At 37.5% G+C, this 12,455-nt stretch overlaps 1 protein-coding gene across 6 annotated transcripts; it reads right to left on the bottom strand.

The window, feature by feature from the left end:
* Nucleotides 1–5,887: 5,887 nt before the first annotated feature.
* LOC116294050 (uncharacterized) lies at nt 5,888–12,048 on the bottom strand. Of its 6 annotated transcripts, none has more exons than XM_031701578.2 (3): nt 11,932–12,048; nt 8,256–8,407; nt 5,888–7,303 (listed from the first exon to the last, which is right to left on the bottom strand). In XM_031701578.2, the coding sequence occupies exons 2-3, from the start codon at nt 8,404–8,406 to the stop codon at nt 6,639–6,641; spliced, it is 816 nt and encodes a 271-aa protein (XP_031557438.1). In that variant the 5' UTR covers nt 8,407; nt 11,932–12,048; the 3' UTR covers nt 5,888–6,638. The 6 variants fall into 6 exon arrangements, with proteins under 6 accessions (XP_031557438.1, XP_031557436.1, XP_031557434.1 ...); XM_031701576.2 differs by having other exon boundaries at nt 8,256–8,410; nt 11,932–12,039; XM_031701574.2 differs by lacking the exon at nt 11,932–12,048 and adding an exon at nt 9,826–10,012 and having other exon boundaries at nt 8,256–8,410.
* Between the last annotated feature and the right edge of the window lie 407 nt (nt 12,049–12,455).

Raw genomic sequence — 12,455 nt, 5'->3', positions numbered from 1 at the left:
CTAAGAAATCACATGCTCCGACGGCGGCGTTAGAAAAAACGCTAAAGGAAAGGGAGTCAAGCTATAAAAAACAATTGTTGCGGCTGGGTCAAAGTAAAGACGAAAGCATACTGCAAATTAAACGAGAAGCCGAAAAGGCTTTAGATGAAAGGGATACAGCTCGACAGGCTTTTCGCCTTGCTCTGCAGGACCTAAACATGAGTCAGGAGGAAGTTAGGAAATTACAAACCACCATAGAGGGTTCTTTGGTGGAGCGGCGGCAGTTAGTTACTGAAATCAACATTAAAGAAGAGCAAATCCAGCAAAAAACTCAGGCCATCGAAGACCTGGAAAAAAACATATCCGAAAAGCAGGAAATAATTGCGGACCTAACTCGTACCGAAGAAGAAAGGGAGGCTGCCCAAAGGGAATTAGAAGCCCTTCAGGAGAGAGTTGCGGAATTACAGGCGCAAAAGGACAACCTGGAAAGAGAATTGGGGCTTACCACCAAGGAAAAGGTAAAAAGAGCCCTTTTGAAGTATGGCGTTCCACTGGCATTTGCGGTCGCTATTTCGAGCGTAGTAGGAGTTATCCTATCCACGCTTAAGGCTACGGGCGCGGGCGTAAAGAAATTAGGCAATGGGCTGACGGACTTGGGAAAAAAGATGGCAGCCGGTCTTCCTGGGCTGCTGGGTTCGGTCGTTTCCTTGGCACTTAGGGCCGGCGGCGAACTGTTAAAGTTCGTGGGGAATAACATTTGGATCTTGGTCGTCGCTATTGGAGTGGTACTCCTGAAGAAGATGAAGGGTTAATCTTATCCTTGTGTATTACTGGTGGCTTATCGTCGTCGGGCGCCCGAGGCGTCCTCGACTGGGGATAAGTAAAGATAGTATTCGCGCCGCCTTGATAATTTGGTATCAGGGGTAGGGCAGTCATAGTAGAAATGGGTTTATGGCACCAAGCAGCATCAGCGGAAGCAGCGCCTTGACCATTTATCCGAAGGTAGGCAACGTCGTTGGGAAGAACCTGAAGCTTCGCGTATTGACAATTAACTATCATATGAAAAGTTATCGACGTTATGTCCTCTGAGCTTTGCGGTGGGGGCTCCGACGAGAAATGGGTCGGGTTCCTATTATTATCTTTTTTTCTGTAAGGCAGTAATGAATAGTCATTCTCATCAACAATCCTAAACCCAGCATTGCACGAATACCCCGTGTTAATGCTAATAGTACACACGATTAATCCCAAGCCCCCAACCTTCACCCACAGCCCGGTGTCATACCAATGCTGTTCTAAGTAGTCCTTCTCCTCCAAATAATGAAGAAACCAATCTTCCTTCGCGTGTGGGTTCATATATTTCAGGGAATAAATTCCCTTCTATAGACTCATTACCGTAAGAGTGCTAATGGTCTTGTGATTGTAGATAGTATCTCTCTGATTTTCTATGCTATTTATGCAAACACTACCAGAATCGTCTACTCTTATTTGCAGCTTTACCTTCCCATGGCAATCGGCGACCATGTGGAAAGTCCAAACCGATAGATTTTCGGCACTGCTGGGGTTGGGCTCTACGGAGAAATGCGCAGGCTCCCTGTTGTTTGTCTTATTTCTCATAGGCTGCAGTACGCCATTCTCATCCAGGAACCTAAAGCCGACGTTGGCATGGCTGCTCGTACCAATGCAAATACTGCATATTATCAGCTTCTTTCCTGAGTAGTTCAGGTCCACAGACATCCCCGTGACATCAACCCAAGATGCCTGGGTGTATTTTTTCTCGCCTGTGTAAGTCGTATAGACACAATCTACTCCAGCTACGTAGGGGTTGTTCATCGCCATATATAATAGCTCAGACCAACGCCTGCGGCGGCTAAGCCGGCTTTTAGTAAGTTATGGTCATATTCCTCAGGTATCGCAGGCAAAACCTTCTTCTTTACGTTCTTTGGTGCGGGCTTTTCTACGTGCTCCTTCTTAGGCTTCTCCACGAAATGGGGGATGCTTCTAAGAGTGTCAGAGTTCACGTCGTTCGCCCCAAACTTCATGTCCTTGGTAGCTCGCTGCAGCTTATTGTTGTAACCCACGACGGAATTGGCGTTGATAACCAAATTACTTGGCATCAACCAACAACCAGGCGACAAAGCGTAATCCAGTCGCACTTTAGACTGCTGCACTGCAAGTTGATATCTCTGCACCGACTTAGAGATCTCATTCTCAATAACAGCGCTTTCGAAGAGGACAAGGAATACTTGTTGCGTTTCCTGCGACGCACCGGAGGCATCTACGATGGGGCTGCGAGTGCTAACCTGGGCCCCTAGAATGCAGTAAACAAAGGCTTCGATGCTTCGATTAATCCTTGCGAGATTCTTTAGACCAATGCCCTTTGCGGCAAAGAAAGGCGCCCAAGGATATTTCTCTTTGCTTTCTATGAAGTAAATCAAGTCACCTTTTGACGCTTTACCCCCTAAGTCGGAGAATTCCCATCTGCTAGGATACCCCATACCCGGAGTTTCTATGCTGGCGCCAACATACGAAGCATAGGTGTAAGTCTCTCCTAAACCATGGGCGGCACCCTCTTTGTTGCGAAAATCAGGGTTGGTAAGCTTAAACTCATTCCTTAATCGCTCCCATGCGACTTTGTCATATTTGTTATCCTTCGGCTTAAAGATAGTGTCACTAGGAAGCGGTGCTCCTAACTCAAACAATATCCTACGAATAGTAAAAGCAACATGAAATCGCAGGAAAGGAATATGGAACATGTCCGCGGCTATACCGCATCCTTTAGTAGCAGCCCAGACAGCAAAGTTTAACTGCTGCGGCCAATACCGCATGTTGGGACCTGATAACCATTCTCTGGATTCTTTCCCTGAGGTATGTTTCATGGCAGTTTCTCTAAAGATGTCTCTGACTTTTATTTTGAAAGTCGTAGGGCCCACGGGGATTTCTAAGGAGGTAACCATCTTAGCAAAGTCATTTGCGCCACCTTTGTTATCGTAAAATGGGTAATCCTCCGTTGCCGGTAATAAATTCTCTGGAAAATTAGGCTGCCTTTCTTTATGCTCGGGTTTTGGGTTCTTTGGCTCCAAGTCCGCATTGCTGTACATTCTGGAGCCGTTAAAGTAAATCCCATCGGGTCTCCTTTCGAACTTACTAGGGTCTGCATGCGGAAACATCTTCCTAAAGGCCCTCCAGTTCCAGTAATCCCGGTTGTCGTGATGTGGCTGCTCCTCAATATCATTCCCAAAAGCGTCGTACATTAGTATATATAATGGATGTTATACCTTCAGCACCTCAGTTGTACCCAGATGTTCCCTATACTACACCTAACGAACTAAACGCCGAAAACTTTCGTCTGAATAAAGCGAACTTAATCCTGGCTTACTTGGAAGGGCAGGCAAAACACTATGAAAAAGTTAGAAAAAAGTACGTTAGAGCCCGGAGTACGCTACATAAGATTGCGATAACTTCAGGATCCATATCTGTTGTGTTAACGGGCTCTGGCGTTGCTACTTCGCTTACTGGGCCGGGAATAATCGTTGGAGTTCCTTTGGCCGGCGTTGGGGCAACCTGTGGTATTATTTCGGCTGTTGCTACGGGCATTATGAAAAAGCTATCCACGAAAATATCCAAGCATGACACGACAATAGCTCTATCTAGGGCTAAAGTAAATACTATTACCGATCTTGTCTCAAAGGCTTTGCGTGACAGAAAGATAGACGACGTAGAATTCTCGCTTATTCTGGCCGAAGAAGACAAATACGAGAAACTAAAGACGGACATAAGGAATAAAAAAACAGTCGTAAAAGATCTTTCCGAGGAATCTCGCAAAAAGATCTATCAAGAAGCGAAAGAAGAGCTTCAAAGAAAGCTTGCTCAGTAAATATCGTGACAGGATTCTATTTACATATTGAACGTCAGTCTGGAAATTACGCGTAATATTTATGCTATTCGCTCATCTTATGGCATAAGATTTATGCTATTCGCTCATCTTATGCCATAAGATTCACTATCTTCTCGGAATCCATCCTAACAGGGGGTGGTTGGGGTCAATTTCGTAAAATATTTCGTAGATTACGTCAGGGTAATAAGGAATATCCTTATCCAGCCGACAAAACATCCACTCGGCTTTTGTCATATCAGAAACCTCGGGAATAGACTTACCGGTAATTTCAGACAAAAGATAGGGAATAGCTTTGTAATATTTCCCTAGTTTTAATTTTTTCAACGTTTTCCGTAGACTTTGCGGGGTTGTCTCTTCTAAGTGGTCTATGATTTTCTTCCTTACTTCGTTGTCTAAATATACCAGATGTAAACCTTGGATATGACTCATCCAGTCCCTGAAGTATTTTATTCTCTTATATGGCGTTTTCTTACGACCTCCATTGGCGTAATATTGCTCTTTGGTAGCATTTGGTACGGCATTACGAATATTCTTACCACACTCGTAACACTGTGCTGACGTGTCGTCTTCTATTTGTATTTTCTTACCACAACACCAAAAGGGTTCTGGCTTAGGTACGATAACTTTAGGTCTTAGACAAATTATGCAAAAGTCGTTAACGAACTTCTTACATTCTTCGCACTCCATATATAGACTAACATATTTAAGTGCGCTGTTGCCCTCAACCACACTTGGAGTGGGGGTCGTCCGTAGATGGATTTTTGACGCGGGTCTTACCCCGTGTTGAGATTGCGCTGGAACCCCCATTCCCTATACTACTGCTATTAAAAAATAGAGTCCCGTGCAAAATTTGAGGGTTTTGCCCTGTTGAAGCTCAAAACGCGTATGGTTCTTCAATAAAATCTTGTAGATTTTTCAGCGGTTTTTGAGCGCGCGCACATCGTGGGCTCAAATCAAACGTTCAAAAGTAGGCAGTCACCTTAAAGTAGGATTCGAAAAATAAAACGAATGATATACTTCGAAATTTTCGTAAAGGGTAAAATTGAACTAAACTAAAAATACATACAATAAGAATAAAGACGAGACGAAATAGACAGAAAAGATGAACGAGGTTGAATGAATGGATGAATAGATGTATTAAATGAATGAATAGATAGATAAATGAATGGATAAATGAATGGTTAAAATTTGGGTAGATAAGTAGAGAAATAATAACATATAAAAACATCATATAAAAAAAGGTCATAGCATGGCTGTTCGAATAGTTTCACCTCACCAAAAATATTTTAAATGCAACCTGCTCAAAGCGTTGAGAAAATCGTTGATTAATTTGGCCAGGAGGGTAAGATCGTCTGAGAATTTAAATATGATTGTTTTGATGAAAGAAATTCTCGCCCAAGGGCTTTTGCTCTTTAATTGATCCTGCTGCTCATTAACATGAAAACCAGACAACGCTAGTACAAGTTGATTGGCTCTTCAACCGATGACCATGACAGACAGACAATTCAGTTACCAGGGCACCTATTATATGTTAGCGTTTCAAAGGTCTATTTAAAAATTGCTTTTAATGAAATTTACGAATCAATATTGAAAAATTCTTAAGACAACGCGAAGTTGAAATGAATACTGTGATCTTATTGTCTGTTTGACGTTTGAGGAGTTTAAGAGTTTACTTAAAAACTGCAAAACAAACTGAAAACACAACGATAGTTAAATGAGATTCTATAAACAACTTACATTCTCCCCTTCAAAACCGTTTTGATACAGTTTGAGTTTTAAAGCCAATGTTATTCAAACTATCATTCCATTAATTTATATATTTTCTTTGTGTGTTCTTTTAATCTTTTGTTAAGATGTTATGAATTTTAACTGAAATACCAACCTTTTTAAATTTGAAGTATAGAACTAGCTGTATTGTGATTAGATGTATTAAATTAAAAAAGAGAAGAAATAAATGAAAGAAAAGAAAAGAATAACGGTTTCTGGAAGAAAAACATATAAAAAACATTCAGATTATTCAAAACTGCCCAAACTTTATTTTTTTCTGACAATTTCAAGTTTTTACTTTTACATTTAGTTACAGCTTACATGAGCTATTTACACTATTTAAACCTTTTTTTGCAAATTCTTTAAGTCTAACTAAAAACAATATACTCTTAATTGTTGCAGAGACTAGCTCATTTGTTGATTATTCTAATACAGTACATACTTTCAGTATTTACTGCACAGAAATTTTGTTTTTTATTATAGGTTTCTGAAGTAATAATATAGCTCACTTAAGAGCCAAATAAACTAAATAACATTAAGACTTTTCTTCTAGTTCTTTAAACAGTTTCAAGTTAATAGTTCAATATCTAAGTGATTTTGTTGTTTGTTTTTTTGAAGACCATAAAACTACAAAGCAAATCTAACCTATTTAGTAGAAGCGGACAGGTTTTTTTTATTATTATTACATTCAACAACAAATTTTGGCTGGTTTTTCAAACCTATGCCAACAATTCTCATTCATCTTTTGACATAAAATTTTACACTTCAAACAAATATAATCTAGGTTTTAGAAACCTACATAATAATAATTTAAATTATTGCTTTAGCTATATTTAATGTTCTAGAGGGTTTTTGTGTTTTCAAAATGAGAAAACAGTTTTTAAAAATTTAACGACGCAAGGCAAAAAGCTGTCAATTACTGCAGAAAGTTTGGTCATCATTTTCTTTCTTTACCAAAATTCAGCAGTTCTGTTTGGGATAGAGAGCGTAAGAGATTTCAATTTGAAAACGGCATTCCAAGATGATGTGACATGGGCAACTGTACTACATGTATAGAGTCATCAGATGGCATTTCTAAATCTTTAAGACTGAATGAGGAACCTAAGCGGGTGGAAGAGTAGTAAAGCCCTCTTTCTGTGATAGGGGGTGGCGGCAAACTTGCTAATGATTGAGACATACTGACATGTGGAACTTGACTTTTGGGTTTGTAGCTTGTAGTTTTTCTCTCTGGTTTGGGTTCGTGGGTTTTCTTGTGTGATCGTAATTGGCTTGCCTGGGTAAAGGCCTTATAACATATCATACACTTGTATGGCTTTTCTCCAGTGTGCAATCGAAAATGCTGGTTCAGCTGGCTGGCCTGTTTAAACCCCCGATCACACTCTGGACACTTATATGGCTTTTCACCTGTATGTAATCTCATGTGCTGTTTGAGTTGACATGATTGTTTGAATGCTTTACTGCAAACATTGCATAAAAATGGACGTTCATCTGTGTGCGTTCGCAAATGCTGACTAAGATGGCTGGGCTGCTTGAAGCCTTTGGGACACTGTGGGCATTTGTGGGGTCGGTTTTCAGAATGGTTTCGTATGTGCTTTTCCAAAAGTTCTTCAGTCTTGAAAACTCTTTCACAAACTCTACAATCATAACTCTTTCCTCTGGGATCTAAAAAACAACAAATATGAAATAATAAATGTTTGAGAATGAACAAGCAACTTGAAGTAAAAAAGTTGATCACACCACTAATAAGATAGTCCATTTGAATCCATGTAATAAAACTTAAGTTTTTTCAAATTTGGTATCGAAGATCGTTTTTAAATTCAATTCATACTCCCTATATTTCGATCATCATCATAATAAATTAGTAATTAGCTGAAAATGAAAGAATAAAATAATGAAAAAAATCTAAACTAATAATTTTTGATATGTTTTAAGTGAAACCTCAAAAAAGGGCATTTTCTAATAAGTTAACATTATTGTTATGATAATTATCATTATCATGGTTATCATGAAATTTTGTGTTACATAACATACCCTTGCTACAATATATATGTCATCATTGATATTCTAGAAATTAATAGTGTTACGCATATATATGTTTAGTACAGTATCTGAAATACTGATCGCTAGCGCTGCTCTACACAAATCTGGTGAAATAAAACTTTTAAAACCCGTTGCAATCACAGGATTTAAATTAACAGATTTCAAGATTTTTTCATTTTTATACAAGTTTCCTAGTTTACTTTCTTATATTTTATTGATTTATCTTTGGTATAGGTATCAGATTTATAAACACAATAGGTTAACAATTACTATATGTTTGCCTTTTGCATGCTTTATCTGACAAACTAGATAGATTGGTGTGTTTTATCAAGATAAAAGTTGTGCATCACACAGGAAATTCAGTTTTCCTTACCAAACACCATATTAGAATATATAGACATTTTTATCACCTGGTTCTAATGCTGTCGGCTAATTAAAGTCATATTGTTCAGACATCTTATTTGTTTTCCCAGACATTAATATCTTCTCAAGATCAAAAGGAAGCAAGGAAAGGAAGGAGTAGTTAAATGCAAACACACACAAAAAAAACGAGTTTATTTATCCTTGGACTTACCTGTTACTAGTTTATTAGGTTGCATTTGGAGGGATTGATTGTTGAGCATTCTTGTCTTGTTTGTTGGTCGGTGAAATTCAAATTGGTTTCTGCAGTCATTGAAGGTTTCTCTTTCACATGTGCATCCTTTTAGACATGCTGGTAAATCCATTCTACTGATCAATGAAATATTCACAAACATATTATTAATAACTGCCCTCAAAAAAGATCCCAACAGAAACACGCCGCTTGTCATCAGATAGTATAATTTCACTTTTTCTCAAAAAAGGCCATTTGTATCTAATATTTCAGAAGCCCATTTTGGTTTATATAAATAAAAATATGAATTTGACTAACCAAATATTCCTTCCCAAGTTAAAAAAAGAACTTATATTTCACCTGTCTATATAAAGTTAACTTAACTGCTTGAAAAAGTATTTACCAATAATTAGATCAATCAATAAAGTACAAAAAATAAAGAAGGATAAAGGCCATTCATTTTTTAAAGAGATTAAAATAACCTTATCTTAACTTATTTTTTTGTATATATAGACCAGACAGGATTTTTCCAATCCATTTTATTATTACTGGTGATGTTTGAGTTGAGAGGATATTCCCAAATGATACTCAGTTAAGTACATAAGTCTTATATCTTTTTCTAGCCTAGATTTAATCTTCCACCGTAAAAAATGTACGATTATGTACAATTATTACCTACACTTTTTATAACATCCCCGTTATCAGGAAGTCATAATTTTGAATTGTTATTTAAGAGAATTCAAGCAAATCTTGAGAAAAGCATGTTGCAAAAGCATCCAGTGAATAGGTTTACGATCTCATGGCCATAGCAATTATCTATTAGCCATATATCAGCTAAATAAACTCCTTCATTTTGAGAAGGATTATATAACAAAAAATTTATTTTCAAAAAATATCACGATCTCGCATACTTATATGTAATAAATATATTTTCAAACCTTGTTTCACTTTCTTTTTTTTAAGCTTTTTTTCCTGTATCTACAGCAGCTGAGAAGTTCTAAACCAGATTCTGATCGACTCAAGGCATTGTGGTTTGGTCAAGATAATACCAGACAGTGAATAATGAATATGGATGATTTGGACACATTGATATATTGATATATAAATTCATCGGAAAAAATGACCCCAAATATTTTTTTCCCTACATACATGACTACGTCTTCCCTAACCAAAAACATGTATACATTACAGATTACAGTTTTGCTAAGTAATAGATTCAAAACAATAATCTAAGCTAGATTTTGCAGTACCGCAGCAAGAACCTTAGGAATAATTACGACGACCTTAGAGTTCTTTGTGGCGAATGTCTGGAAGTTTACTCACGAGAGAATTTTTTTCTGTAACGGATAAATAAGCTAGCGTTTAAAACCAGGATTGGTCTGATAAAGGAAAGTCTTCAAAATGGAAATGTGGAAAGAATAGTGGAAGAAAAAGTAGTAAAAGATTTAGAGCTACAAAAAGATTTTGCACGGCTCGTAGAATTTTCGTTAAGGAGTCTGGCTGCGTCTACGGAATATAAATATAGGCATTTGGAATCTGCGTTCGAACTAACCTGAAAATAAACTCGATGGACTTGGTTTAGGACAAATTAGATGGCAAACTTGACCTACCTTGGGTAGAGTGGAAAATGAGGAAATTTTCTTGTCCTTCTTTTTACATTGTTTCTGTTGTTTGACAGAGACTCAAGAAGGATGTGTTGTGCCAGGCCAAGCCTCGGTCAGACGCTCACACAGGATACCCATAATAGCAAGTCTCCCTATTGTCTGGCAACTACAGACCCCCCCGACTGCAACTTCAAAGTCCAAAATTATAACTTATGGTACAGTGCTAACAGACGAAGGACAAACGTTTGTTTTAATGATGGAATTGAAATGTCCTGCGTGAGATCAAACTTTTTATTTCATTTCTATTCGCGTATAAAAAGAACGACATGCATTAAAGAAAAAAGTGAGGTCCTAGAATTTGAAAGGATTTCCGGCTGCTTGACTCCTTCAAAACGCTGTTACGGGGGGAGGAGCACTAGTTAAGGACTCCTACTTTGCTTCATGCATAATGAATGGCTTGCCACTTGACTTGACTTCCTTACAAAGGGAAGCCGTTAAAAAAAATCTCGAAAATTTTTCTATTGAAAATTGAAAAATGAAAAAAGATGATATTTCATAGGAATTGCGAAACGAGAAATTGGCACGCATGCTGAAAATACGCGAAAAGAATGAATTTTTTTAAATGAATCATTAGAAGAAGCGCCATGCATAAAGAAATTCGCCATAATCATGATATTTGACTCATTATCAGTAAACAAAAACTAAAATTTTGGACTTTGCAAATCATATATATTTTTTATTACGTTAAGCTGTATATGACACTTGCATGCATGATATGGCAAAATATAACACATGGTATGTTAAAAAATAACAAGCCGACCGAGAAAAAAAAAAACGTTTATTATGAAAAGGTACGTAGCAAAACAAAACAGCCTGTGAAGCTAGCCCACAAGTTGGTACAGGCGGGTGACTTCAAAGAAATCAGTGTTGTTTTTTGTTACGAAATGGTTGGGTTACAAAGAACGTTTTGTAATAATGCAGGCGTTTTTGGGCCAAGCAAGCAAACGAGTGGATGGTGAAAATGATGTAGTTTCTCGTAATCTTACCTGCTCGTTCAACTTTTAACAGTATTAAACCTTGGAAACACTTTTCAGCTATTACAACTTGTCCTTCATTTTGTTGTTATTTTTGTGCAATGACGAAAGCCATATATCATTTTAAATTGGATGTCTTATCATAAAAATCAATTTATTGCACGTGTAGGGAGTTAGAACTAAAGTAAGGCTGGTCGTTGGCTACGTTGTCAAGGTTTCAGACAGTCACTGTAGCCATTTGGAATAATACGAAGAATAGATATTGCATTCTCACTTATTATTCTATCCCGTGCTGTGTTTTCTAGTTTTTAACTCAATGAACACAAAATCAGTATGGCCTGGTTTGAACTGAAATAACCAACATCATGCATCCGGACAAATTGAAGTTCTACAACTTCCTTTAACACTTTAACCTATGGTGTAATTACACAGAACTTATTTTGCGATTTGGACGTTGTACTAGCTAATCATCCGTGCTTCAACGAACATAAATCAACGAAATAGTGACCTTAGCTAGGCTATAATAGTATAGGAAGTCGATCTTAGAAAAATGAAGGAACTCGGTATACTCAACAGCTTCTTTCAGTTTTATTTCTATAGCAACCCAGAACTAGTAAGCTAATGTAATAAAAGAGAGGTTCTTCGCTTTAGTTTCAAATCGGTATGGCGCTCAGTAAACTTGACCATTAAAACTTGCTCACCATTCTATCCCTTCCTATTCATTTCAAACTTTCCACAGACTATTGTCACGATGGTATATTGAATGGTTTATTGAACGGTTCTATAGACCGAAAAAATCTCTTAAACTTGTTCCACAAGTATAATTAAGCTGGTCACTTCTTGGTTTCAACCTCAATCTAGTCGGAACCTTGTACGATTGCCTGAAGAAGCTGAAGTGTTTTAAAATTTTATTAAAGCCCCTAAGCAAGCAAGTCGTTCCCACCCGTTAAATCAGTCTTCTAGCAATATGTGGCTTTCAGTTTTGAAGATATCTAGTAAATTGTACATTTTGTAACTCACCTCTGAGAAATGGTTTTGAAAATGCTACGGTGCTATGACTGCTGAATTTTTTTCCTGCTACTACGAGTTTTTTTAAAAGCCCCTAGTTTCTCCTGTTGCCAGTTTACGATGAAGAAGCAACAGTAAATGAAAATGATACCACTTTTTTTTAAAAATCTTATGACACCGACTTTGTATGAATATCTTGCCACCCGTATTTTACAATATTTTTTAACGTTTTAGACGCCGAGTTAAAGACACAAACATAAAACACTATTGTTTTCAACGCCTGAAGAACTGATATCGTAGTTTTACATGTAATGCACTGCATGTAATCTTGTTTTTTATGTTCTTGCTCTTGAAAACTGAACAAGGAGAGGTACGAATCGAGGGCTAGTAAATGTGGTACTGCCGGGGGAACTGTTTTAATGACTTGATTCAAAATGACGTGTTGAGGGTAATATGTATAAAGCACTGTGCATATTTTACCAAGTAACTTTGCTTGTAATGAATTTAGGTTTAAGAGGAATGGATATCTATGTACA

The sequence above is a fragment of the Actinia tenebrosa genome, unplaced genomic scaffold (genome assembly GCF_029948245.1).
Source record: "Actinia tenebrosa isolate PJP-AT-01 unplaced genomic scaffold, QUT_ActTen_1.0 PGA_scaffold0__85_contigs__length_37466705, whole genome shotgun sequence".
In the NCBI taxonomy this organism is placed as follows: Eukaryota; Metazoa; Cnidaria; class Anthozoa; order Actiniaria; family Actiniidae; genus Actinia; species Actinia tenebrosa.
The sequence above is the reverse complement of the archived record's forward strand: the minus strand, read 5'-3'. Positions and strand labels throughout refer to the sequence as shown.